The sequence below is a fragment of the Pseudorca crassidens genome, chromosome 2 (assembly GCF_039906515.1).
Source record: "Pseudorca crassidens isolate mPseCra1 chromosome 2, mPseCra1.hap1, whole genome shotgun sequence".
Classification (NCBI taxonomy): domain Eukaryota; kingdom Metazoa; phylum Chordata; class Mammalia; order Artiodactyla; family Delphinidae; genus Pseudorca; species Pseudorca crassidens.
The window spans coordinates 15,749,878-15,777,108 of record NC_090297.1 but is presented as its reverse complement, the minus strand read 5'-3'; the positions used below and the strand labels follow the sequence as shown (position 1 = coordinate 15,777,108).

Sequence of the window (27,231 nt, the reverse complement as noted above, 5' to 3'; positions counted from 1 at the left end):
GCTTAAGATGGGAATGTGGGAAGAGGGTTCCTGGTGGAGGGGGCTGCATGAACAAAAGGCAGGAGGTGGGGAAGCTCAGGGTATGTTAAAGGTGGGAGGAGAACTGTTCCATGGAAGCCCTGAGCAAGGATGGAGAAGCTGATGAGGCTGCCAAGATGAGTTTAGGTGGAGACCTGAGTAAATAGCCTTTGGGTGCCCCTGAGCCGTGGCAGACTGCTCAGCAACAGGCCGGCACCATCAGGTCTGAGCTTGGTGGATTGACGTGGCATTGTGTGCAGAAGGGCAGGAGGGCTGGGGTGAGAGGCTTAACCTTCCGTGCAGCCCTAACCTTCCATGCAGGGGATGGAGGTAGAATCCGTTAAGGAGATGCACAGAGCGAGACTTTTTGACTTTTGCCCCCGCATTCTTGGCTTGGTGGACAAGTATAAGAGGTCAGAAAAGAACAGCTACCTTCTCTCTCCAGTTACCTTCACCATTTGCCCTGGGATTGTGTTTGGGACCCAGAGAATAGCTGAAGTCTTGGAGATGCTTGTGGTAGCTTTTACTTAGAGTCGTGGTGGGACTGAGGCAGGTCTGAGGTGAGCGGGTTGCCCCTGTGTCAGTTTAGAAGGGGCGGGGGCCAGCAGTACTGAGTGGAGGCTCAGCCTGGCTCTGCACGAAGTGCTTCAAAACCCGCCCTAGTCCTCCCACGAGCCAAGGCTGTTCCAAAGGCACACCGATAAGTAGGAGAGCTGGGCCTCGCCACTGCCTAGGACAGTGGCCTGGAGACCAGGGAAATGCCCAGGTAACAGGGCTAGTGAGAGACGGGGCTTCGAAATGAACTCAGCTAGAGGTTTTGAATGGTAGGCCAGTCCGTCGCCCATCCACACTGCCTCCAGTGTGGTCCAACAGGCGGGGGAGGACAGGCCCGCGCCAAGGCCCTGGGCCCCTGAGCAGCAGGACAAATTCCCCACCCCCTCCGCGGTCCCTGATCTTTTTCCAACCACTTTCTCCCTGGAGACGGTGGGGGTGGGGCCTTGTTTCTAGTCGAATCTGTCCTGGGCCAGTGAAGACCGAGGAGGTGGCCCGAGTTGACGCCGCCACTGGCCCAGACCAGGACGAATAGGTTGAAGAGGCGGGACGCACCCATCCGTCCCAAGCTCCGGCGGGAAGCGGGCTCTGGGCTCTAGGCGGAAGCCCGGGATGGGCGGAACCAAGGGGCTAGTAACCCTGTTGATTGGTCGCGGCAGCAGAGCTGTCTCTCTAGGATTGAGCCTTTTCCTTTCGAGAGGCGGAGCCGCGTGCCCCTTTCACCAATAGGATTCAGAGTATCCGCCTCCTACCGGTGCACTTCCGGCCGCGCTCCCCGCCCCTCACCGTCCGAGCAGCGGCTCCGAACGCCCAGCCCCGACGTACTCGGATCACTTCCGGGTTGTATTCCACGACCACGGGCCGCGATTGGGCGACTGTGGAAGGAGCACTTCCGGTGTCAGGTGCTTGGGTTCTTTGGCAGGAGCAGGAAGATGGGGCTCGGCGCCGCGGTCCGTGCTTGGTCCCTCTTGTGGCTGCTGCTGCCCTTGCTTGGCCTGGTCGGCGCCAGCGGTGCCCGCACCTTGGTGCTGCTGGACAACCTCAACCTGCGGGAGACGCATTCGCTTTTCTTCCGGAGCCTGAAGGGTGAGACTGGGGTCCGAGGGGGCGGCAGGTGAAAGTCTGGGGTCGGAAAGGTCCCCAAGCCCAAGGACATTGGCTGCTCTCCCTCCCACTCGTTTTCCATGAGCTGGCTGTCCAGGTCTGACCTGCCTCTAGTGGGGCGGGAGGGTGGGGGCGGAGAACGGTCATGATCTGTGCAGCGGTGGTTTCCCTTTGCGTCCCCGTCTGCCTCAGCTCGCTGTTTTCTTCTCCAGATCGGGGCTTTGTACTCACATTCAAGACCGCAGATGACCCCAGCCTGTCCCTCATTAAGTACGGGGAGTTCCTCTATGACAATCTCATCATCTTCTCCCCTTCGGTAGAAGGTAAGGGCTGCCGGTCGCTCCCAGAACTGGGATTCGAGGCCCAGGACTGATTTATCCCTTTCTTCAGGATCTTGGGCATGTTCTGGGATGGGGTGAGTCGCCAGCCCTGGGCGCTGCTGCCAACAGAGAAGAGGAAAATGTTTACTTCTAATCTGGGCTTAGGAGAGGACATCTTCTTTCCAAAAGACACAGCTGAGGATTGTGGGATCAAGTGTTGTTGCAGACCATAGAACTCCGGGCTCGGGATTCCCTGGTGGTCTGGTGGTGAGGACTCTGTGCACTTTCACGGCCGAGGGTGCGGGTTCAATCCCTGGTCGGGGAACTAAGAGCCCACAAGACGCCCGGTGAGGCCAGAAAAACCCCCCCAAAACCCCTCCTGGCTCTGCTACTTAGGGAAGGGAGTTTTCTCTGTTAAAGGGCCTGATAAGAAAGATGGACACTCCCCCCCCCCCCCCCCCACACACGCCATTGGGTTTGCCTGTGTGGAAAGAGGAAATGGCGTGCTATAAATATGGTTTGCTGTTAAGGGGCACTGATGGTAGTTGATCCTAAGAATTCAGATGGAGTCATAGTTAGGCTGAAAAGAACCTTTAGTGATTACCTAGTCCTACCCCCTGTTTGAGGCTGGTTGGATATGTCCAGGGCTTAGCAGAAGGCTGGTTGTTGATCAGAATGAACATCTTCACTAAATTTTCCAATTGACATTCCTGTGATAGAGAGCTTACTATCTTATGAGGCAACCCACTCCACCACTGGATAACTCTGTTAAGAAGTTCTTATATTAAACTGGAATTTGTCTCCCATTTCCTTCTTTGTTTATTTGGGGGCAGGGAGGGAAAGGGTTTCTGATACTCCCCAGGGCCTTAGAGAATAGGCCTAGTGCTTATTTTGCTTACAGACATAGCCTTCACATAATCAGGGCCCATTCAGTTGTTTCTTCTCCAGATAAATATCCCCAGTTCCTTTGGCTGTTTCCCTTTTGTCGTGCTTTTGTGAGCATCCCAGTCATTCTCTTCTTTAGTGGCTTCAGTTTATCTTTTTCTCAGAGGACACAAGTTGTCCCTGTCTGGGGTAAGACAGTACTGCCATCTCTTCCTTCAGCTGATGAAGCTTAGGAAGGCTTTCACTTCACTGGCATCGACTTTATTCTCTGTGGTTTGTGTGAGACGGGGTTCTGCCAAATCCCTGACGTATTTTCCCCAAGTTCCCTTTACTTATCGAGCTGCCCCCACCTCCCCTGCAGCATGTGCCTTTGGAATTGGCTTTTTGGAGGCAAGTGTAGTTGAACCAGTTAAAATCTTCAAGTCACTAGGCAGGCGAATGGAGCCTTTAGCAGATAATTGGCGTTTGCCAGGTTGCTGTGGTGGTGGAGATTGGAGCCTGCCCTTGAGGAGTTTTTCAGTCTGTCTGTGAGGAAGTAAAAGTAAATAAAAATAAGGACTTGAAAGGAGTTACCAAACCACGTGTTGGGATGTCCAAGATGGAGTGGAGGGGCCGCCCAGGTTGTGCTCGGGAGTGTCTCTGAGAGGCAGGGAAGCAGTGGCAGGTAGATTGGGAGGAGGCTGAGGTAGGCTGCTGTTGGTGGGAGAAACGGCAGAGCCTAAAAAACTGCTTCACAGATCGCAGTCAATTCCATTCTCCCTTCATGATTTTTACCATTTTCCATGTCATTTGTGCTAATAAAGTTTTTCTTCAAATTGACCTGCTTTAAAAAAAAACAACACTAAAACACCAGTTTAAAAGGAAACTAGTAATGAACCCATTATCACCACTGCAAATGGAAAGCCAGTGCCATCATTTGCAGTCAGTAGCGGGTACCTGTAAATAGAATGAATGCAGTGCCGTCAAGTTCTAGCTGATTCTCAGTCTGCTGAAGGCTTTGGGCCCGAGATGTCCTCTTAAAAGAGGAGGTGAGCTAGTTTAGAGAAGCGTTAAGACCAGTATTGGACTGTGACCATTCTCTTTGATTGAGAAGGCTGGAAAAATAATTGGAAGGGGAACAATGTCTCTGAGACGCAGTGCTATTTGAAGCCCTGCCCACAGGGTTGTCACCCTGTCTGCCCTGCAGGGTGGGGAACGTTGTCGTAGGAAACCCTCCTGGGCGCCCGGGGAGGAGGCTACCGTGCTGTGGGCTGGGTTCAGGGTAAGAGTTTGGCCCCCACTCTGAGGGCCCTCCTGTGCTACCACCGTGGTCCCCTTAGGTGTGAGGACGCCGGCCTGGTTTCTGTCTCCATGTGGAGATCAGTGGGTTCCTTGCCCTCTCTGGGATCCGGAAGCTCCCAAGGCACATGCAGTAATGCCTACAGGAGAAGGATCCTTCGCACATCCTCTGCACCCAGGAAACACTGGGTTGTTTTACAGATGGGGAAACGGGCTCAGAAAGGTGAAGGGATTGCCTGGATCTAAGCCTGGGTATCTCAATTTCATAGCCTGTGTTACTATGCTAGAGTTTCAACGGCAACACTCTTGACGTTTTGGGCTGGACAATTCTGTGTTGTGGGTGCTGTCCCGGGCCCCTACGCATCAGACAGCAGTAGCCTCCTTCCCCCTCGTGACGAGAAACATCTCCGGGCATTGCTCTGAGCAGCACAGTCGCCTTGCTTGGGAACCACTGTGCTGCACCACGAAGCTGTCTTTGTGCTGTCTGCGGATCTGCCTGGCCTCTCTGGAGGAGGGTGGATGGGGCTTAGCGTGCTGTGAGGGGTTGAGTCTGCACACACAAGATGTTCCGTCTATGCCTGACGGAAAGGCACGACGCTTTTAGTTTTTTCTCCTGAAAATTACCCCTTAGAAAAGAGGGCCGTTCTCCTATTCAGATCTTCACAAAGTTATGTCGTGGACTCATTTCTAACTGCCCGGTGGATGTAATGGACAGACGTCTGTGTCCAGTCCCAGTAAATGGTACCTGCAACCTTCCAGTTGCTCAGGCCAGAAATCTTGGGGGGTTGTCCTTAGTGCCTCTCTCCCTCTCACACCCCACATCAGGCTTGGCCTTCAGAATGCAGGTGTAGGCCCATGCCTCCTCCCCATTTCCCCTCCCCACCTCCCCCTCCATCCCTGTGGTCCAGTCACCACCCTTCACCGCCTGGGTGATCGCAGTGGCCTCCTAACCCATGACTCTGCTTCCACCCTCACCCCCTGTACCCGATTCCCCACCTAGCTGCCAGAACCATCCTTTAAAGATACAAACAGATTACGTTGGTCTCCTGCTCAAAGCCCTCCAGTGGCTCCTCCACGTGGCCATTGTTGTCACGGGGCCTACAGAGCCTGCAGGAACCGGCCTGCTCTGCTGCTTCTCGCCGCTTTGCTCTCTCCAGTGGAGACCTGCTCCCCGCCTCGGGGACCTTGCCCCTGTCCTTCTCGATGCCTGGGATGCTCGCGCCCGCATCTGCCCAGCTCGCTCTCGCACCTGCTCAAAGGCACTGTGCTTTCCCAAGGGCTTCCCTGATCAGCGTGCACGTATTACAGCCCCTCTCCCCCCTTTATTTTTCTTCTCAGCACACAGGAAATAATTTTCATGTAATGGATAAGTGAATTACTAAGCACTCCCGCCATTACTTTATGTTGAACGTCAGGGCGCACTTCGGGGAAGACTCAGGAGCCTGCGGTAGCCCCACTCAGTGCTAGTTCTGGATGCTTGCGGCTGTCCCAGCTGATTGACCAGAAAGGGTGTGCGCTCACAATCACAGGTGCTGGAAATTAGTGCACCTTTTTGGTGATCACTTTAAAACAGTATGTGAAGAGGTCCTGTTATGCCGTCCTGGATCTAAATCTGTAGGATTAATAGGGAAAAACCTCTCATGTCAGGCAGAGGAGTCCTAGTGTCAAGTGACAGCATCATCCTCAGATTCAAAAGCGCTGTTTCTCAGATGGCTTAGACGGAAGTGAAGTTGATGGGCCCTGGAAAACTGTTAGGTGACCCCAGAAGTGGCTCAGGTGAAGACAAAGATACTGATGTGAAAGGCGCAGGTGATAAGTTTGAATGAAATTGTTTCATGAGATGTGAGTGGGAAAATGCGACATTTCTAGATGAATAGTTTATGTGTGACTTGAAATATGTATGACTAACTTGACAGCTATAATTGGTAGGTGTTTGATTATTTCATTCATACTTCTAAAGGTTTATGAATTTGAGTCATTATTTTTGACTCGTCACACTGGGGAAGCTGGGAGAATTGCCCTGTGTCGGGGTGTGCATGGGAAAGGTCCCTCTCGTTTTGGGCCTCCAGAGGGTGCTATCCTGTGATTGACTGCGGCTGGTCTGCGGGCCACCTTCCCCGCCCAGATGTCAGAGGAGCAGTTAGAGGAACCTTCTGGGTCACGGGTCTGGTGATTCTTTCAGATTTCGGGGGAAATATCAACGTGGAGACCATCAGTACCTTTATCGACGGTGGAGGCCGTGTCCTGGTAGCTGCCAGCTCAGACATTGGTAAGTCTGACCTGGGAAGTTCTGGTGTTTTCCACCATTTCTCCAGGGAGCTTAGAAAGCTTTACAAATGGAAGCTGACAAACTGGCGCTCACGGGGGGGCCTCAGCCAGGGAGGGAGTGAGGGGACGCCAGTGCCATCTGGCCCCTCCTGTGCTTTCCTGTGACCAGAGCCCATGAGATGAGAAGTGGGTCCTTTTAAGGACTGGGGTCCCTGTTTGTTTGTTTTTCCCTTCTTCTGTTTTTGTCTTTTTCCTTTGTTTCTTTCGTGTTGTTTTGGTGGCTCTTCTCTTACGAAAAGAAGGCAAGAGGGGAGGTTTGACAGATTATTTTTGTGTTTCTTACATCGGACATTTTCAAAGATACGTAGAAGCAGGGAGAGGAGAGTTCCAGTGTTCCGAATCCCATGTACTTACCACCCAGCTGCACCAGTGAACACCACTGACCAGTCTTGTTTCATTCCTTCCAGTGTCGATAGGTTTTTAAAACCATATTGGGTGGGGTTCTTGGTGGGGCAATGATGAGGAAGAGAGAAACCTCGGAAGCCCAGGCTCATCCAGATCAGGTTCGCCCGTGCCAGTTACTTCGCTTCCAAGGAGGTTTTCGCGCAGAACCAAGGTCACTGTGCTTGCGGAGGGAGAGGGCCAGGTGGTGGCACTTGTCAGTTCAGGCTCCGATTCGCGCAGGCAGAACACCGTGCTGTTGCTCAGGGGTCCAGTGGGCGCTGTGCCTGGCCTGCTGAAGCTGCAGGGCCCCGGGGCTGACTGGTAGAGAGCGGCTCGTGAGGACGCTAGGACGAGGGGCACTGCTTAGCCCAGGGCCCGCCTTAGGATCGGTCAGGCATCTCTTGGGTCTGTACTGCAGGTGACCCTCTTCGAGAGCTGGGCAGTGAGTGTGGGATCGAATTTGACGAGGAGAAAACAGCTGTCATCGACCATCACAACTATGACATCTCAGACCTTGGCCAGGTAATCAGGCCTGTCACCTTCCAGGTTTCAGGGCCTAATAGCAAAATTCAGCCTAGAAACCGGGAGGGCATCTGGAGAGTCTCCGTGGCTTGGGGCGCCTTTTCCTGACCCCCATCTTCCCTCTGCCCCTGCAGCATACGCTCGTCGTGGCCGACACGGAGAACCTGCTCAAGGCCCCGACCATCGTGGGGAAGTCGTCTCTGAATCCTGTCCTCTTTCGAGGTGTCGGGTGAGTGAGCAGCGAGAGGCCCGCAGAAAGCCCGGGGGAAGAAGGGATCGCTTTCTTCTGCCAGGAAACCGGCCCAAACTTGTGACTGTTGGGGGCCTTTCCTTCCCCAGAGGATGTGGGTGAGGTGAATATGTGACGTTAAGAGTTAGGCTCCGTTGGGACAGCAGGAGGAGTGCTAGGGGATTGGCTGTTAGAAGTAGGATTAATTCTTAGGAAGAAATGGCTCCTGGAGGGCCCCAGGTCCTTTGGGCTGAGCCCCTGGGGTCCGGGCTGGCCCTTCTCTTGTCCTTCTCCAGGATGGTGGCCGACCCCGACAATCCTCTGGTGCTGGACATCCTGACGGGCGCTTCCACCTCCTACTCCTTCTTCCCTGATAAACCCATCACCCAGGTGAGGGGCCCTCGCCGCCGTGAGGCCTCCCGGCCCTGGGCCTGGTAGCAGAGCACTTTTTGTTTGAAAGCGAGAAGCAAGGAGAGCACCCTTCTCTGAGGCAATGAAATGAGAAGTTGGTGGGAGGGGGACGAGGGCAGCCACAGCGGGGTAGCGGGGTGGGTCTCAGCTTCTGCCCTCAGCTGGGGCCCAGGCTGGCCCCTCGCCCTGGCTCTCCTGGCTGACGGCGTCGTGTCGTTCCCAGTACCCCCATGCCGTGGGGAAGAACACCCTCCTCATCGCGGGGCTGCAGGCCAGGAACAATGCCCGGGTCATCTTCAGCGGCTCCCTCGACTTCTTCAGCGACGCCTTCTTCAACTCGGCGGTGCAGAAGGCCGCGCCCGGCTCCCAGAGGTAGATGCAGGGGGTGCTTAGGGGTGAGGTCTGGGCGGTAGGTCCGCGTGGATGGGGAAGAAGGAGGCTTTTAGCTAGGAGTGTCAGAGGCTACGTTATCTTCAGGTGCTTTAAAATTATTCGAAGACTTTATATTGTTGATGTTGGCAGTCCAGACTTTTCAGGATAGTGATGGCTTCTCTGGAGATGTTTCAGTAATTGTGTATTTATTGTGCAGATGACACCCAAAGCAACACCTCACACCTGTCCTTCTGTGCTCCTGTTCGCCAGCATCCCTAGATGTGTATGGCCTCTAGGCAGAAATCGGCTGTGTGTGGTTTATCTTGGTGGATAGTGATTGGTTTACCAGGCACCCCTGGAAGGAAGCTGGTCCCAGCGCTCCAGCCTCTCCTGTTTCCCCTTCTGCAGGTATTCCCAGACAGGCAACTATGAGCTAGCTGTGGCCCTTTCCCGCTGGGTGTTCAAGGAGGAGGGTGTCCTACGTGTGGGGCCTGTGTCCCATCATCGGGTGGGCGAGACAGCCCCACCCAACGCCTACACTGTCACTGACCTAGTGGTAAGAGCTCCTTGGAGCGGGAGGGCCCCCGGGTTTTGGCGAAGTTGATTCCGCTCAAAAGCACTTACTGAACATTTCTGTGTTGGGCCTGAGGGGCCTAAACAAGGCTGAATAAGTTCATCTTCACTGTAAGAAAGTCAGTTGAGGTGCGGAGAGCCTGCCTAGTAAACCCATACCCTAACAGGTGGCCTTTGGAGGAGGTGTGCTTTTGCTGTGCGAATGCAGAGGTGGGAGGGGCTTTGCTGATTCACTCTGCTAGGAGCGGAATTCACATGAGAAACCACATTTGAGTTGGGTCTTGAGGATGAATCCGTCAGGAAGAGAAGTAGGGAGAGGCGAGAGCAGTGAATATGGAAGCAGGGATGCCCAGGAGTGCCCGGTGCTTTCGGCAAGGGCGGTGTTTGGGTGCAGGCTTCCACGGGCTTGTAAAGGGGTGCAGGTACGAGTCAGGGGGTGAGCCGGCTGGGTGGCGTCCTCCATCACTGTCCAGGGGTGGTCGGTGGGGCTTGCCCAGGTTTTCAGAACGCCTGGTGGTTCCTGCCAGACTCACTGTGGGGACTCAGTGCAGCTGGGGGCTGGGGGCGTCCCGCCAGTTCCCGGCCACCCCGGCCAACCAACCTCTCGCCGCAGGAGTACAGCATCGTGATTGAGCAGCTCTCAGACGGCAAATGGGTCCCCTTTGATGGTGATGACATCCAGCTGGAGTTTGTCCGCATTGATCCTTTTGTGAGGACCTTCTTGAAGAGGAAAGGTGAGTGCAATTCTTGCAAGAGAAAACTCTGGGAAGCCTGTCCCTGCCTCGGGCCAGCTCTCGTGCGGCCGACAGACACCGTGGGAAGCCCCTCCTGGTTACGTGTCTCGGCTCTTCCCCAGCTGGCAAGTACAGCGTCCAGTTCAAGTTGCCTGACGTGTATGGCGTGTTCCAGTTCAAAGTGGATTACAACCGGCTAGGCTACACGCACTTGTACTCCTCCACTCAGGTAAGCCAGCTTGCAGCCCCGTCCCCAGCCAGCGCCTGCCCCACCTGGGCCTCCGCGTGGCCAGGGCCTGCCACCTCTGTCGTGTCGCAGGTGTCGGTGCGGCCCCTGCAGCATACGCAGTACGAGCGCTTCATCCCCTCGGCCTATCCCTACTACGCTAGCGCCTTCTCCATGATGGTGGGGCTCTTCATCTTCAGCGTCGTCTTCTTACACATGAAGGAGAAGGAGAAGTCTGACTGAGGGGCCGGCGCCCCAGACTCCTTTCAGCAGACATGGAGGGTTTTTATAGGACTGCTTTTTCTCCCCTTTATGGTGGGTCTTTTTGGGGGGTTTTGTTTTTTTTAAAGCCACGGACAGTGGCACAGCTTACCTCAGCGGGAGATGGAACAATGAGTACCAAGGGGTGGGGGGGTTAGGGAATAATTTCTGAGTTTTTCCACCTTGAATGCTAAGTGTGCTTTCACATGTGAAGTCAACTCTCATTTCTAAAATAAAGAGAAACATCGCCCTCAAACTTCATCTGGCCCCCGTTGTGCTTTGCTGATGGTGTGGGTGCTGCTGAGAAATGACTGGATACCAAGCAGTAAGTGGCCTTTTTTAGTTTTGCTGAAGACTGGAAATGACAGAGCTTCTAAACGTCAAGGGATAAAATAAGGTTAATAAAGGCCAGTGGGGAAATGACTGAAATTGGAAATCTAGGAAGCCAACAGTGCTTGACTTTGTAACAGAATTATAGAACTGCTTGGTTGAAAAGAACCTTAGATTATGTTCACCTTGCTTGAGGCAATAGTTGTGTTCCTAAAAAGCATGTGTAAAGTCGTATGTAAAATCCCTTCCCCGTCACTGATCGTTTCTTGTCTTTGTGGCGTAGGAGTCACTCTTAGAGCCAAGTATTCAGTTCCAGGCACATACACGTTCTGCAGTTGTAAATATGCATTTAATTCTTCACGATTCCTGTAAGAAACACTCGTCAGAAGGGGAGAATTAGCAAGTTTAAAACACTACTGTTAATTCCCATTTCATCAGTCACGTTAGCTCCGCTAGACTCAATTCAGTAGCTGGACGAGCTCCGTGGCGATGCTTCCTCCAGAGCACCCTCAGAGCTGTTCCAGGACGCGTGACTGAAGTGCAGAGGCTCCCACATCTCAGGCCTCACTTCAGCGTTTTTCACTCTGATACCTGCATACCCTGACCTGTGCGAACGTTTGCCTTAGCGCAGGTAACACGCAGACTCTAACGTGGAACGCAGGTCTGACCCGCCTCAGCTCGGCCTCACCTGCTCGGTCACTAACTTTTCAGAGGTCTGTGAAGATAGATAGGACACGAGCTTAAGGTGGGACTTTTTGGTCAGCAGCTTACACCCGAGTAGCCCCTCGCCTGGGACAGCGGGCGCATTCCTTTGGATTTGTACGCAAGAGCTAGTCACATATTTAGCGCTGATACACAAAGGGGCCTGGGGATTAGCCAGCGTTTCTTTTTAGAGTTAGTCAGTCAGGCCCTCTGAATTCATCTAGACGAGGGGTTGGCAAACTTGGCCCGTGGGTCAGTCTGGCCTGCTGCCTGTTTTTTGTAGGCCTGCAAGCTAAGAACAGTTTTTACGTTTAAGTGGTTGGAAACAATTGAGACTATTTAGCGACACGTGAAATCCAAATCTCAGTGCCCCTGAATGAAGCTTTATTGCGAAGCCGCCACACTGACTTGCTTACGTATTTAAGGCTGCCTTTGCGCTGCAAGGGCAGAGTTGAGTAGCTGCAACAGCCTGAGTACTGGCCCTCTACAGACAAAGTCTGCCGACCTCTATCCAGACCAGTTTCTTCATTTCAGAGGTAAGAGAACTTCAGTCCACACAGGTTATATGATGCATCAAAATCACACTGCTTGAGCGCGTCAGCAGCTAGACTGTGAACTCGAGCTGTTCCTTCCGCTTGCCAAACCCGAGGCCTTCTCTCTGGCTGACTGGCCCACCCTGCACCATCTTTTCTCCCGACCGACTCCCACACCCCTCACCTAGGAGCCCCTCCCTCAGCATTCACAGACCATCATCACACAGATACTGGAAGTTCTTTTACTAATCCATTCACCAGCTCCATCAGCTATCACAGCGCCGCTCTCCACGAGCAGAGGAGGAGGGCTGCCTGACTCAGCGCTTCATACTCCAGGTTGGCCAGGAATAACATCTTCATTCTTGTTTCCACACAGTTCTTCTCTGCAAGCCTGTTGGCCAGCAGAGTGGCGGCTGACTGTTGGAGGAGCCAGCCAATCATCTTGTCTGGTTTCAGGTCCTTCAGGGCTAGAGTACGTTCACCCCAGAGGCTTAAATGAAGCAGGTTAGCAGCGACTCGGGCAGATGGCCTCTGTAACAGGAAGGGAAGCTGATGCTTAGAACCTGTGACAAAGTCTTCACCCACAGCCTGCTTTGTTAATGCATCCTCGTTGCAGGGCCGTCCCTTCTCTGACCCCAAGCAAATTCTTCTCCACCCTTCTCTCTCCTACAATGCCCTGCACTCACCTGACAGACACACACTCCTGGCTTTTCCATGGGTACAAATTGGTGGGGGGCGGGGGGCAGTGTGCATTGCTGGAAGAGCCTCCCCACCCTGGAAGGCCCAGGAGCCATGTCTGGGGTGAGGGGAGTTGTCACAACTTAATGACGGGCAGCAGCGAGCACCTACCGTGACCGTGACAGCCTGCCGCACACGGTGAGGGGTAAGTGGTAGGACAGGAGTTTGAGCCCTGGTCTGTCCAGGCTGTTGCCACTAAACATGCCACCTCAACCGGACCTGCCACTCCAATCCAGGTTTCAAATATGTTAGCCTTTGTAGTAATTTCACAATGTCCAGATCTCTTAGGAGACGTCATCACATCTGTCTGATTAGATCTCAGCTGATTCTTTAAGCTACATCTTCATTAAACATTTCTTAAAACTGCATCTCTTTCCCTCTGAGTAACTTTAAGCAACTAAACCAAGAGGAGTTGAACTGCTGGAATCCTGACTAATTTGGTGGCCAGCTCCCGTACTCCTATCTATACGCAAGTCTCCTATACTTGGCCTTTACGTTTGTAAGACAGAGGAGCCGCCTGTCACTCTAGTGCTTGCCCAACCCTGACCTTTACTCTGGAACACGAACTGAGGTTTCCATCCACACAATCCCTGTAAACCTGGGGATGGCCTCACCTTGCTGGCGTCTCGCTGGAGCAGCGACCTCACCAGCTGTCTCGCCTCCGGAGGCACCGACTCGGGCAGTGCTGGCAGCTGAGCTTCTTGGTAACTGCGGCTTTCAAGGCGGGCCCTGCCCTGGCCGTAAAAGGGATTGGGGAGCCCGAAGATTTCGTAGGCGAGCGCTCCCACCGCCCAGGCATCAGCCTTGCTGTAGTCGATCACTGCCCGGGGGCCAGGGCAGGCTGTGGACACCTGCTCAGAAAGCAACCGGTGAGCACTCATGCTGCTGGTACTCCTAAACTATTCATGCTCCTGCACAGCACCCAACTCACAGACTAATCTGAACTCTGTCCCAGGGAAACTAGAACCTGAGGGAACTGTAGCTCAGATGCAGGAGAATCTGCTCAGCTCTGCTTTGGGCTGACAAAACGCACATCTCCTGGAACATCAGATCCAGATTTAAGCAAAGAGGCAGGGAAGGGACTTCTGATGCATTGTGGGTCAGAGAAGATGAAAGTGTTGAGTAAACAGGAAACCTGGTGGGAGAGGCTCTGCTGACGGCACCCGACACGCTCAGCAGGACTCACCTCAGGGGCCATCAGGCAGCCGTTTCCACCACGGTCCACATACCAACTGGTGAAAGGCAACTGCAGGCCGACACGCTCATCAGCCAGGCAGCAGCCGAAGTCTGTGATCACCAACCAGGGGCAGCCGTCTGCAGACGGACAGGCAGAGGTGAGTGGCCGAGTCTCCCCCACCAACCCCCACCCCCACCCCCGCCCGAGGTCCTATGTTTCCACTAAAGCCACCCTTTGGATGTGGGTACGAGGGGCTCACAGGGACTCCGTGTTGACCCAGGAGCACAGGCCAGCAAGGCCTGGACAGCTGCCCACTCGCCGGAGAGCTGAGCGGGGCCAGCCACACAAGTACAGATGTGCCTCTAAGAAATCAAGATCCCCAAGCAAAGAACGGGATAAAATTTGTCCCAATCTAAATAATCTAGTAATTGGAGCTCTCCCAAGATCGAAGGAGCAGCTCTTGTTTTACTGATCAGGTGGTGCTGGCTCAAATGACCGCCAAGAGCCTTTGAACTTGAAACCTCAAATCCAAACCTAAAAAACAGGTCCGTTATGAATTATTTGTAAAAGGATTCATACAGACTTCCTTTAAAAAGCCAGTTCCCCTAGAATTGCATATTTAATTATCTCAAATCTTCTAGTTCAAAATTGACCAGCGGTATGGCTCTTTTACAGGATCCCCAGGCAAGTGACCATCCAGCTTCACTTGAGTGCTTCCAGTGACGGGGAGCTCACTGCCAGGGGCAGCTGGGCTGACATTCAAGTAGTGCTCACTGTTTGAAAATTCTTTCTTATATTAAGCTAAAGTCTACCTCTCTTTCACTTTATTCAAGAAAATGTCCACCACTGAGGTTTCTATTCTGTTAGCGGACAACCGAAAGGAACCTGGGAACCGTTAACCACCACTCCACGGGTCCTACACAGAGAACAAAAACCTCCATCTTGAAGGAGGGAGTGCTCATCTCTTGTGTACAGAGCTAAGACATAACAACTTAGAACATAAAAATCAAAAAAGACCCAAAGGCTCCTAAACGTCCCCAGACCTAAAGTCCAGTGTGCCCTGGACTGCCTGGAGGTGCAGCGGGGCAACTACCTGCGTCTGGCTCCACAAGGACGTTGTCGGATTTCAGGTCTCTGTGTGCGACGCCCTGCTGCACCAGGTGAGCCACCCCTTCCAGGAGCTGCAGAGTCATCACGGTGGCCAGGCGGGGGCTCGGGCTGTTCCCATGAAGATACTGGCGCAGGGTACAGGAGTAGCTGGCAGAGAGGGCAACAGGGCCTCGGCTACTGTGCACCAAGGATCCCGAGCACCTTATTTCCTATTAGCGTGATGGCCTTTCCTCTTTTTTTTTTTTAATTTTATTTATTTATCTTTTATTTATTTATTTTTGGCTGTGTTGGATCTTTGTTGCTGCACACGGGCTTTCTCTAGAGAAAGAGAAATGAAGGCAAGCGGGGGCTACTCTTCATTGCAGTGCGTGGGTCTCATTGTGGTGGCCTCTCGCTGCAGAGCACAGGCTCTAGGTGTGCGGGCTTCAGTAGTTGTGGCTCGCAGGCTCTAAAGCGTAAGCTCAGTAGTTGTGGCTCACGGGCTCTAGAGCTCAGGCTCGGTAGCTGTGGCACACGGGCTTAGTTGCTCCGTGGCACGTGGGATCTTCCCGGACCAGGGCTCGAACCCATGTCCCCTGCATTGGCAGGCAGATTCTTAACCTCTGGGCCACCAGGGGAGCCCCTCCTCTTCTTCCTGAACATTTTGATTTCCTTTTTCCCCAAGTATCCTTTCTGTTCCCACCCACCATCTTGAAATTAGGAAGTAAGAGCTGGGGCCTCACTATTAAAAGTAACAGTACAGATGCTTGTTTCCTTAAAAACCCATACGGCAATGCCAGGGGTGCAGGGACGGAGGAAGGAGAACAGTTTATGTTAAGAAACCAGGTGAGGTAAGCATAGAGGGGGCAACAGCCAAAGGTACTAACAGCACTAGGGGAAAAGTATGTTCTGACTCAACACGTGTTTCTGTTTTCATGAAAAGTTGTCCTAAAGGGACAACTGGCCTCCCAGAGGGCGGGGATCCCTCTTCCCTGCAACCCCAGGCTCCAGGCATGCTGCTCACTACAGGGCCTGCCACACCCGACACTTACTTCTTCATCACAAGGAAGAGTGTCCGCCCGTGGCCCAGGCCTTCGGGGTGAAGGCGCGGGGGCAGCACGTCAGGGTAGTCGAGCAGGGCCCCTGGCAGCAGTGGCACAGACGACGTGAAGGCGCGGAAGACGCGGATGACGTTGGGGTGTGCGGCCAGTTGCTTGGGACCCCCCTTGGATCTTCTTTTTCAGCCAAGTGGGACAAACATGAGGCCAGTAGCAGATATGACACTTGGAAATATAACAGTCTAAGGCCACATTCAATACCGACATGCATTTATGCGCCCAGCTAGCTCCTCGTATCAACTCTGCCCCAGGTGCAGAGCCTGGTTTTGGAAGGAAAACCCACAATGACTCATTGCATTCAGTGACTCCACCAGTCCGTCCACTGTCCATCCATCCCAGGTGGCAGAACACAGTGGAGGGAGGAGACCCTGGAATCAGACTGCCTCGGATTGAATCCCACCCCTGCCACTCCAAGTCCTTGGCCAAGTTGCTTAACTTCTCTGGGCTCAGTCTCAAATGCAAAAGGGGGATAAGGTGGTAACATACCTCAAGAAGTTGTTAATGCTTGTAAAGGACCTAGAATCTCCTCGATTCCAAGTTCTAGCATAACACTTGGCATGGAGTATGAGCCCAATAAACCTTTGAGTGAATGGATACACATGCAGTTCATAGTAGAGATGTCACCTGCTGCCATGCCCACACCTACTGCTCAGACACAATGGCCACGTTTGGGATTGCATGAGCAGGGCTGCAAAACCACCTACCCCTGGCTCAGAGCTGCTGGGACTAAGGGTGAGCACCTACCCCAAGGGCAACAAGCCTGCAGTCATGTCTGAGGCCCAGTGGCTGGCAGGAAAAGGGGAGAGTCTCTCTTTGTGGAGTGAGTGAGTGAAGAAACGTGGCAGTACCCGGGCAGTCAGCAATGGAGCTGAGGGTGAAAGGATGCTGTTACGGAGCAGGACCCTACGGGGCCTTCCCCCGTATCCTCTGCTTTAGCTCCTCTCCAAAGTACCTGGATAACAGTATCTGATGCACATTCCTGAGCTGTTTTACAGATGTGACAACCCCCCACCAAATGGAAGGTGCTAACTACTTGATGACCACGGGCTCATGGCCCCCAGACCTACTGGCGCCTAAGCATTGATAATGTTAACCCCTGTGACACCACCCTGTCACCTCACCATCAACCAGTCAGAGAACTGTGCACGAGCCGATCACATACCCTGTGACCCCCTTCCCTTCCCCTCCCCTGGCCTTTAAAAACGCTTTGCTGAAACCCTTGGGGGAGTTCGGGGGTTTTTTGGGCATGAGCCACCCTTCTTGCATGGCCCTGCAATAAATCTTTCTCTGCTCCAAACTCCGATGTTTCAGTATTGTTTGCCCTCACTGTGCTTTGGGCACATGAACTTGAGGCCTGAGGGAAGCCAGAGGTGTAGCCATGGGTAGGAAATAAGGACGCTGGGTGGCAGAGGAGGAGGATGGAGCAGAAGCCCAGAGACATCAAGACAACACAGAGTTCAACACATGCTCTGTCTTCAGAGCTGCCTCAGTTCCGAGCTTTGAAGCCGGTCCACCATGTGGCCTCGTACAGCTCCTCTGGACTCCACCCAAATGGGCCCCTGTCCTAGGCGATCAAAGGAATCAAAGCATTGTTCCTAGCCTGGGGCCATTAGGGCCAGTGGGAGAGTCAGGATCACAGCACAGGCTGTCAGTGCCACAGTGGGAAAGCGCTGCCTGGCTGTCACGAGAGCCCAGAGGAGGCGTGTGGCTGTGCTGGGGAGACGCGTGTGTGTTTGTGTGTGTATATAGAACTGGAGCAGGACCGGAGTGTGTGTGTGTGTGTGTGTGTGCGTGCGTGTGTGTGGGGTGTGTGTGTGTGTCTAACTGCACACACAAGAGGCCTGTGTGCATCTGGTAAGGGCATATGAATTCACCACGGTGGAGCATAGGGTGTGAACGGGAGAAGATCAGAAATCAGGTGGGAGAAGCAGCCCCAGGAGCAGATCACAAGGGCTGAGTCTGAGGTCCCTAGAGGAGCAAGGCTAGGAAGAAATCCACCCAGTGCTCTCAGGGTCTTGGAGTCTTTCTTCTGAGAGTTGATGTCATTAGTACTTTAGGTAACAGACCTTCTGCCATATTCATCTAATCATTCCGCAGACATTCACTGAGCTGTTGGCTGTACACAGTAAACAAACATAAAAGCCCTGCCCTCAGCTTTCAGTGCAGCCACAGAGACGATGAATAAATAAGACAAAGACATCTACGATTTAAGGACAGATGGAGATAAATGCTGTGAAAAAACTAAAGTGGGTAGAATACTGGAGAGTGACAGGTCTGCACGGCAGCACCATGTCAGCTGGCTGACGCTTCCACCACAAAAGGAAGCACCAGAGGATAAAGTTAGACCCTAGGAACCAGCTGACACCCACCCTTCCCTACAAAGGAATCCGGAGGAGAGGAGGCCAGGGCTAAGCCCACCAAGCAGCTACTTCCCTAGGCCTGCACCGACCGTCAGTCACACTAGAGCCTTCCAAGCCCTGGAAGGGGTCTTCCACGTATGTTTCCTTAAGTCCCCATTTCCACCTTCTTGCTTCTGATCTACAGACCAACCCTCTAGTAAGTCACCAAAAATGCAGCGGGCCACCTCTTCCTGGGGGTCTGCAAATACTAAAGGGAGCACAGCGTCTCCTCTGGCACAAGTATTATCTTTTACAACCTGTGGGTTTGCAAAGCCAAGGTGAGCTTCGGCTGCCATCCAGACTCTTCCCTCTGTGGAGGGAGCCTCTTTTCCTACTTCTCTGCCTAGCTAATGGCTATCCATCTTCCAAGAGGCAGAACAAACTGTCCCTTCAAGAGGCCTTTCTGAATGGCCCCGAACCCCTGCAACACACGCACCTCTGGGCTCCCTCAGCACCTGAGCGTACGCTATTCTAGCACTTACCACGCTAGACTCTGCTCCCGACTTCTCAGGCTCCTCTGTCACATGGAGAACAGGCCATTAAAAAAAAACTCTTGGCACTATCGGGTCACGGCAGCTGTTCGTGAAGTGAGCGTTGCCTCCGCTGGGGACAGAGTTCGATTTGTTTCCACCTGGGCATTACTTAGGCATCAGAAACCAGATCCATTTCCCATGGTTCTGAACTGGGCAGCTTTGGACGGCCTTCTCTCCCTACTCCAGCGTGAGTCGGCCACCTGCATCTTCCACCAGAGTCGGACCGTCTACAGTCTTTCCCAATTATCCACCAACTGAAAATCCATCACTGACTACATCATTCAGTGAGAATTTATTATCTACTGTGTGTCGTGTCAGACACTGTGCTGAGCGGTGAGGGCACAGGTGGGGATTCTGCTCTGTGTGGTGGGCAGATGGGTGCTTACCTGTGAGCGACTGCTCCATACTCCCCGGCCAAGGCCACTCGACTGGCTGGGACGAGCTCCTGGCTCATTGTGCTAAAGATGGCTTCGCTGGATGAGCCCGCCTGGAACACATCCGTAATGGATCCAGGGTTACACAGGCCCAAGCAAGTCCAGGCCCTCCTTATAACCTGGACCAGGACAGCTACTGCCTAGAATTGGTTTTGACCTTCAAGCTAAGATAACCTCTCTGAAGTGGGAGGCCAAGTTGAGTGTCTCCTGGGAGAGAGAGGGCAGAGATGCCATCCATGCCAACCCAGAGGACGCTCCCCACACCTCACACTCTTTGACAGCTCAGGTGCCCACGGCAGGAGGAGGTGTCAAGATGATCAAGGCAGGGGCCCTCCTTCCTGCCATAGGTGCCTCCGGTCACCACCAGGCTCAAACCTGACCACCGAGCACTAACGCTCACCCTCGCAGGCTCCCTTCAGCAGACAGGCCCAGCCCGACAAGCCCCCGCTGGATAAACTCGTGCCGAATCACAGAACAGCCCTCTTCATCACCCAGTAAAAAACACAAAACAAGGAAAAGCACCTTATTTCCCTCATTTCATTATGAACAGCTCTCAGGACTTGTGAAACCTGTCAAGAATCCTTTAAGAATCAAGTCTTTTAGCTTTTGTGAATGCATTTGCTGTCGTGCCCCAACCAGTGGGAGTTTTGATACTAAGACTGGATGTTTCCTAGGTCGAGGACTTGGCTACTTGTTAGCTATCAGCCCAGCGTGGAAGTATAGTCTAATAACCTCCATTCCCCAGATCGAAACCTGAACCTGCATCCTTCAGTGTCCAGCATGAGCTGTGTGGCTGTGTCCCACCTTAGCCTCGGACAGATGCTCTGGGCAGGAGGAAACGCATCAGGTCTTGATGAATTTCCTAACCTCTCCTCCCACCCCCCCATGTAATGGCAAGATAAATTACTCTAAATGGACAGAAGTCTTTGTTTTCAGGTGGGAAAAATACTCAATTTCCCAAAGTGTCGAGTTCTGCAAGAGTTGAGAGCAGAGAGGCGACAAGCCAGCCTTGGGTCTGCAGGGGCGGTGGGAGGCGTGCGGCCCCTCGTGCCCAGCGTGGCAGGTCAGGGAGAGAGAGGCCGGTGCAGACTGCAGCCCTGAAATCAACTGATCGGCCTGGACACTTTAGGAACTTGGTACTCAGTGTGGCTCACGGCCCAGCAGCATGGGCATCGCCTGGGGGCTCATTAGTGGCGGGGGTCAGGTGGGAGCCTCAGGCTCCACCCCGCAGCAGCTGCCCACGATCTATCTGCCTTCTAACCTGACCCCAGGTGATGCATGGACATATTACAGTCTGAGACATGCTGCTTCAGACTCTTGTGCAAGAGCGTGAGGCACCTGTACTGTGGAGAATCTGTGTTGTTTCCTATCTACTGCCTGGGAAAAAGCGCCGTGAGGTTCCCCCAAGATGGGCCGACTTTAAAGATGGAAGGCCCCACTCTTACCGAGATGTTCCACATCATCTTGATGGCCAAGGGAAAGGCAGGGGCCAGTGGGGCTTGCTCCTCTTCTCCTCGTGGAATGATCTCTTGTCCTCTCCCTGGAAGAAGCCCGATACTCCCTGCCACCTGCTGGTTCTGGGGCAACACAGGCATGGTGGCCTCATAGACAGCGGCACTGCAGCCCTTGCCAATGGACTTCCCGATCAGATACTCCTCCAGCCGGAAACCCTGCCAGCGTCTAGCGTCCAATGGGTCAGGGAGCAGCTTGTTTTTCTGGGTGAAAACTGCCTGTGAAGAAAAAAAGCAGGCATCGTGAGCCAGGGAGCCCAGTAAGGCTTCAGTGAAGGGATGCGGAGGTACAGTGAGGCGAGCTCTTCACTGACAAGACCAAGAGCCAATAAAAACACAACCAAGTTGGGTTTCACTGCTCGTCCTGGGCTCAGGCCATCCTGCTTTCTCTCTCATTACTCAGAGTAATTTTTCTCGAAGTGTCACTTCACTGCAGTCACCGAGACAGCCCAACACAGAACATGAATTAGTTAAGAGGTCAGAACTCTCAAATTCTGCAACGGGCACATCACTCCTTTGCTGCCTGTCAAGCTCCCAGCACAAGCTTGGGGGTTTCTGATTATGGAGACGGCTCCTTCTGCAAAGACCTCGGCAGGCAGGTATTGGACGGTTACCAAGAACTGTGTATGGGCAGAAGCATGTGGTCAGCAGCCACCCCTCCCACTTGGGAATGAGCTCAGGCTGCTTTTGCAGGCCAGGGGGTAAAATAAGGGGGCTCCCTGGAGCCGAGTCATCAGGGCCTGTTGTTGGGCTGCAGCCCACAGGCCTGCAAGCCTTGTATCTGCCCAGCCTTGAGACGACTGAAGAAAGAGCCTGGAGACAGTGACAAAGGCATCAATGGTTTATTGGATGGGGTATCTTACACATCTGCAGCATAAGGTCCTGGAGCAACATCCCAACGTGTGTGGCAGACAGCAGGCAGGACATGGCAGCAATCTTCACTAATCTTCACTAGTCGCGGGAGAAGGAGGCTACCATTTATAGGGAAATTGGTATCAGGTTGGCTCATCAGTTACCAGGGAAACCGGCGGCTGGGGCACGTCCCTCACAGCCCCTCACGTTAATGACCATCAAGAGGACAGATGTTTCCCTTTAATAAACTAGCAGGTGGAGCTGTTTTGGCCTAAGGCTTAGAACAATCACTAGTTGGGGCAGGGGGCGAGCACCTTCCCGTGAGTAGGATGTAAGTGAAGCAGGGACTGGTCCAGCAGGGGATGTACAGAGAGCAAGAGGACGGCCATCTTGAGTGGCCTGACCATACATCTGTCTTCCTGTCTCTACCTCTTAGGAATCTGGTGGGCCATTCTGTTTGCAGAAAGGAAACAAGAATACAAGAGTTCGGAGGGACATAGATGGAAATGCAGGTGCTGTGGGGATGCACTGGGATCGAGGCTATTTCCCCCAAATCGGGGTTCTTGCCTACTCCAGGCAGGTGACATCATTTCTGCAGTCACCCAAACTCTGCCTTCCCCCTCAAATCCCATCTGACCTGCTGACCCCTCCCTCTTCATGGTTAGTCACTCAGCTCCAGACTCTCCCACTCACGTCCTCCCTTCACCTGCTTCTGAGCCGGATGAAACCACACTGCTTTCACGTGTCACTCATCAGGTTCAAGAACCTGATAGGTTATTCGGTACCTTGTCCTGGTACTTCCTACATGGGAAAATTGTTCTGCAGGCTGGTCTGCACTGTCCGTGCTGGTCTCTCACATGCCTCTCCCTGAACCTTTGCTCAAACTATTCCCCTCCCCCGCCCCCTATTTCTATTGTCTTCACTCTACCTGCTCATCCTTACTCATCCATCAAGTCCCAACTCAAGCTCCTGCTTCCCCTATAACCAGTCCTGACAGCCAGCCCACAGCAACCTTTCCTCCTGGAGGATTCCTAAAGCACTGAGAACCTATGAGCTAACACACCTCGTATGATAACTTCTAATGTTTTTTAAAAACGAAAGTCTGTCTTGCCTTGCCAACTAGTTTCCAAACTCTGTGGAGTGGAAGCAATATCTTGTAGAGTAATCCTTTAGCAACCATGGTTTTGAGAATGAGATACATGTTTTAAAACTTTTAATTTTGAAATAATTATACACTCACAGGAAGCAGCAAAAAAAAAAAAAGTACAAAATGTCCTGTGTACCCTTCACCCAGTTTCCCACAAGTGACATCTTATAAAAAGCACTAGTACAAAGCCCAGGAAAGTGACAACATACACTACTGTTAACTAGACTACAGACCTTACTCAGTTTTCACTTTTTCTTTTTTGGCCGCGCGTAAGTGGATTCTTAGTTCCCCGACTAGGGATGGAACACGTGCCCTCTGCAGTGGATGCGCGGAGTCTTAACCACTGGACCACCAGGGAAGTCCCTCACCATCTTTTCTGACCTGCATTCTTTCATGTGTGCACGCGTGCGCATGTGTAACTCTATGCAATTTTATCCCCCGTACAGATACATGCAATCACCACCACAATCAAGACAGCGTGTTCCGTCGCCACAGACTCCTCTGTGCCACCTCTTTGTATTTGGGCCACCCCCACCCGTCCCAGTCCCCTGGCAACCAGTGATCTGTTCTCCATCTCCACAGTTTTGTCATTTCAAGACTGTTATATAAATAGAATCGCACAGGATGTAACCTTTTGGAACTGACTTTTTTTCACTAAGCATAATGCCCTTGAGGTTCATTTAGGTTGTTACCTATCGATGGCTGACTCCTTGTTATTGCTTAGTATTCCACTGTATGGCTGTACCAGGGTTTGTTTAACAATTCACCTGCCGAAGGATGTTTGGGTTTTTAATATTTTGCTATTATGAATGATGCTGCCGTGAACATCTGTGTTTAAAAATTAGTCTTAAGAATTGTGGTAAAATACACATAATTGGCCATTTTAACCATTTTAAGTGTGCAGTTCAGTGGCACTAAGTACAGTCACACTGTTGTGTAGCCATCACCACCATCCATCTCCAGAACTTTCTTCATCTTGCAAAACTGAAATTCTATACCAATAAACAGTGACTCCCCAGCCCCTCTCCCCAGCCCTTGTTCACTTTCCATCTCTATGAATTTGACTAAATACCTCATATAAGTGGAATCATACAGTACTTGTCTTTTTGTGCCTGGCTTATATCACTTAGCATAATGTCCTCAAGCTCCTCCATGTTGTTGCATGTGTCAGAATTTCCTCTCTTTTTAAGGCTGAATAATATTCCATTGTATGTATATAGCACATTTTGCTTATTTTTCACCCACTGATGGACACTTGGGTTGCTTCCATCTTTTGACTACTCTGAATAATGCTATGAACGTAGGTGTATGAGTATCTGTTCAAGTCCCTGCTTTCAGTTCTTTTGAATATATACTCAGAAGTGGAATTGCTGGGATATGGTAACTCTACTTTTAATTTTTTGGGGGAACTGCCATACTGTTTTCCATAGCAGCTACTCACGTACAGGTTTTTGTGTGAACATAAGTTTTCACTTCTCTGGGTAAATGCCCAAGGCTGCAATGGCTGGGTCCTACAACGAATACATGTTTAGCTTTGTAAGAAACAGCCGACTATTTTCCAGAGTGGCTGCACCATTTTATATTCTCACCATTGGTCCAGTTTCTCTGCATGCTCACAGGCATTTGCTACTATCACTAAATTTAAAATTTTAGCTGTTCTAATAAGTATGCAGAGATATCACATTGTATTTTTAACTTGCATTTCCCTAGTGGCTAGTGATGTTGAACATCTTTTCATATGCTTATTTGGCATCTGTATCTCCTCTTGGTGAAATATATATTCATGTCTTTTGCCTATTTTATATAGGCTTTTTTTTTCCCCAAATGCTTTCCAAATGCATCTAAAGGCACTGGTCAGTGTTCTACCCCAGTATGACACCATACAGAATTTTAGCACTAGAGTTGCCAGATCTGGTGATTTTCTTTCAAAAGAAGCCAAATGCCCGAATTTTTAAAATTAATTGGCAACTAATCAAAAATTTTAAGTCACAGAAAGGTGAAGTGTGAGGAAAGGACATGGAGGATGGTAAGCTTAGGGGGTCAAGCTCCTCGGTTTAAAAACAGCCTCCCTAATTTTAAGTAGGATTTGTCAAGTTGGCCGACCTTGGCTTCTGCCAGTTGAACTGTAGCAAAAGACAAATACAGAGGCTGGGGACTAGGTCAGGTGTCACCTGTAGCCCCAAAGGGGACAGCGCAAATGTGAGACACTCTGGTGATGAGTAACACGAACTGGGCTGAAAACCAGGAAACATGGGAGACACGCTTGGTTTTCAACCAGCTGTGTCCTTGGGCAAGTCACCCCACCTTCCATGACCTCAGCGCTAAGCTGTGAAATGCAAGGGCTGTACTAACTCAGTGTTTCCAAACCCCAGGAAGAACGACCTCCCTGGAAGAGGAGGGGATCCTGCCAGCAGATGGCCTTCAGACTTGAACTCAACAATGGTTCTTCCTTGGGTGTCCAGCCTGCCCACCTACCCTGCAGATTTTGGACTTGCCAGCCTCCAGAACGGCAGAGCCAATTCCTTCAAATAAATCTCCCTTTTTATAAACACATCCTATTGGCTCTGTTTCTCTGAAGAAATACAGATTTTGGTTGAGCAGAAACAGAATTCTCTGAGCTATTTAAAACATTTAAAAAGCCCAAGAACCTCTGTGTCTCTAGTCACCTCTGATAACTCTATGCAGGTTAACTAAAACCCATTAGGTCTGCTGTTTTCTCCTGCTGTTCTTGCTTTTTACTGTGGCTTCAATTATGTCACTAATTGGCTAAACTGGATGCAGCCTGGCTGGCACAGTGGTTTAAGGGCACAGGCTCTGGAAAGTCAGACTTGGGGCACTGCCCTTTATTAGCTGTGTGACTTCAGCAAGTTACTTCACCTTTCACCGCTCTGAGTATGTTTCCCTATGCATAAATTGTGGATGACAGGCACCTCAGGAATAGAAGTGTTATTATGATTTAGTTGTCCTTAAATTTTAGAAAACTTATGGAAAGTCATTGGCCTCGGTGCAAGAGGAGCTATAATTAACATATCTTTTAAAACATGCTGAGGAAGGGAAGACAGTAAAACAAAAGTGAGGTCCTGGCCGAGTACGAGGAGATCAGTAACAAAGAAAATGAGCTTTAACCAATGACTGCCCAGAAATTCCAGCTCCAAGATAAACCTTGAGGGGCTTCCCTGGTGGCGCAGTGGTTGAGAATCTGCCTGCCGATGCAGGGGACACGGGTTCGAGCCCTGGTCTGGGAAGATCCCACATGCCGCGGAGCAACTGGGCCCGTGAGCCACAACTACTAAGCCTGCGCGTCTGGAGCTTGTGCTCCACAACAAGAGAGGCCGCGATAGTGAGAGGCCCGCGCACCGCGATGAAGAGTGGCCCCCGCTCGCCACAACTAGAGAAAGCCCGCGAAAAGAAACGAAGACCCACCACAGCCAAGAAGAAATAAATAAAATTTTTTAAAAAAGCAGAGTGTGTTAAATATTACAATTAAATCTTAAAAAAAAAAGATAAATCTTGACCCAGGGCCCCAAATCAGTACATGCCTGCCAGCCCCGCCCCTCACCGCACCCACACGCTTAGCCCACGCGCTTAGCCCCGCCCCCAACCTGACTCCCGCCCGCCTCTGCTCCGGCCCCAGCTTCGGCCCCCGCCCGCAGCCAGAGCTCACCTGGATCTCCTCACAGGCCGAGGCCGCCCGACGGCCCTCCGCTTGCTTCTCCTCTATGAGACCCAGACCCAGCCCGAAGGCCAGAAAGACGGCCCGGCCGCAAGGGCCCGCGCCGCCCCGGGGCCGCCCCACGAACTGCCTCTGGAGCCGCGCCGCCAGCCCGGCCACCGACTGGCGGAAGAAGCGGTAGCGGCCGGGAAGCCCGAGCCCGAGCCTGCGCGGCTCCGCGCCGGGTCCCGCGGCCTGGCCCGGGCGCTCCCCGCGACCCCAGCCCGCCGCGGGGCCCGGCCGCTCCGGTCGCCCCCAGCCGTAGGTCGGGCCAGGCTTGGCCGTGAAGCGCAGTAGCAGCGCTCGGCCCAGCTGCAGGCCCCGGCCCAGCGCCTGTCGCACCGCCATGGCTCCGCAGCCAGGTCTTCCCGGCGCCGCAGGCGTCGGTGACGCCGGACAAAACAACAAACTTCGGGGGCGGCGCCTCTGCGCAGGCGCGGTCGCTAATGGGCGGGGCCACCACTCTGGCGGTTTCCTGGCTGGGCGCGCGAGGGCGCTGGTTAGTTTCTTGCGCTTTTGTACCCAGGGTTTAGGAGTCGCGTGTCAGGGTGGTCCTCAGTGTGAACATCGCTGGTTCTGGGCAAAATCGAATAATTAAGAAGGGAAACATATTTATTATCATCCACCGTGCCAGACTCTTTACATTTGTTAATTTTCCCACCAATGAGATAGGAATGTCATTTTTATAGATACGAAAACAGGCATGGAGAGGGCAGTGAGGGACCCAGGTCGTATGTGTCAGAGCTGAGGTTAAAGTTC

At 52.4% G+C, this 27,231-nt stretch overlaps 2 protein-coding genes across 4 annotated transcripts; one reads left to right on the top strand and one right to left on the bottom strand.

Moving 5' to 3' along the window:
- The first annotated feature begins 1,441 nt into the window (after positions 1 to 1,441).
- On the top strand, positions 1,442 to 10,458 carry DDOST (dolichyl-diphosphooligosaccharide--protein glycosyltransferase non-catalytic subunit). The gene is made up of 11 exons (XM_067722770.1): positions 1,442 to 1,656; positions 1,887 to 1,997; positions 6,340 to 6,426; positions 7,288 to 7,391; positions 7,526 to 7,620; positions 7,917 to 8,010; positions 8,255 to 8,403; positions 8,812 to 8,959; positions 9,590 to 9,710; positions 9,833 to 9,939; positions 10,030 to 10,458. The coding sequence occupies exons 1-11, from the start codon at positions 1,503 to 1,505 to the stop codon at positions 10,177 to 10,179; spliced, it is 1,320 nt and encodes a 439-aa protein (XP_067578871.1). The 5' UTR covers positions 1,442 to 1,502; the 3' UTR covers positions 10,180 to 10,458.
- Positions 10,459 to 10,854: 396 nt separating this feature from the next.
- PINK1 (PTEN induced kinase 1) lies at positions 10,855 to 26,878 on the bottom strand. 3 transcript variants are annotated; one of them, XM_067722721.1, is made up of 8 exons: positions 26,425 to 26,878; positions 20,696 to 20,980; positions 19,203 to 19,303; positions 15,819 to 15,998; positions 14,771 to 14,934; positions 13,687 to 13,814; positions 13,115 to 13,351; positions 10,855 to 12,293 (listed from the first exon to the last, which is right to left on the bottom strand). In XM_067722721.1, exons 1-8 carry the CDS (start codon positions 26,818 to 26,820, stop codon positions 12,036 to 12,038), a joined length of 1,749 nt encoding a protein of 582 aa, XP_067578822.1. In that variant the 5' UTR covers positions 26,821 to 26,878; the 3' UTR covers positions 10,855 to 12,035. The 3 variants fall into 3 exon arrangements, with proteins under 3 accessions (XP_067578822.1, XP_067578818.1, XP_067578827.1); XM_067722717.1 differs by having other exon boundaries at positions 15,819 to 16,001; positions 26,425 to 26,877; XM_067722726.1 differs by lacking the exon at positions 15,819 to 15,998.
- Positions 26,879 to 27,231: the final 353 nt, after the last annotated feature.

What these genes read in the sequence shown, in the direction of transcription:
- DDOST (XM_067722770.1), top strand. Translation starts at nt 1,503, where the DNA reads ATGGGGCTCGGCGCCGCGGTCCGTGCTTGGTCCCTCTTGTGGCTGCTG. An exon ending in TTTCTTCCGGAGCCTGAAGG is followed by an intron (nt 1,657 to 1,886) that starts GTGAGACTGGGG and finishes TTTCTTCTCCAG; the next exon opens with ATCGGGGCTTTGTACTCACA. An exon ending in ACATCTCAGACCTTGGCCAG is followed by an intron (nt 7,392 to 7,525) that starts GTAATCAGGCCT and finishes CTGCCCCTGCAG; the next exon opens with CATACGCTCGTCGTGGCCGA.
- PINK1 (XM_067722717.1), bottom strand. Translation starts at nt 26,820, where the DNA reads ATGGCGGTGCGACAGGCGCTGGGCCGGGGCCTGCAGCTGGGCCGAGCG. An exon ending in CGGCCTGTGAGGAGATCCAG is followed by an intron (nt 20,981 to 26,424) that starts GTGAGCTCTGGC and finishes TTTTCTTCACAG; the next exon opens with GCAGTTTTCACCCAGAAAAA. An exon ending in TATGGAGCAGTCGCTCACAG is followed by an intron (nt 16,002 to 19,202) that starts GTAAGCACCCAT and finishes TGGCTGAAAAAG; the next exon opens with AAGATCCAAGGGGGGTCCCA.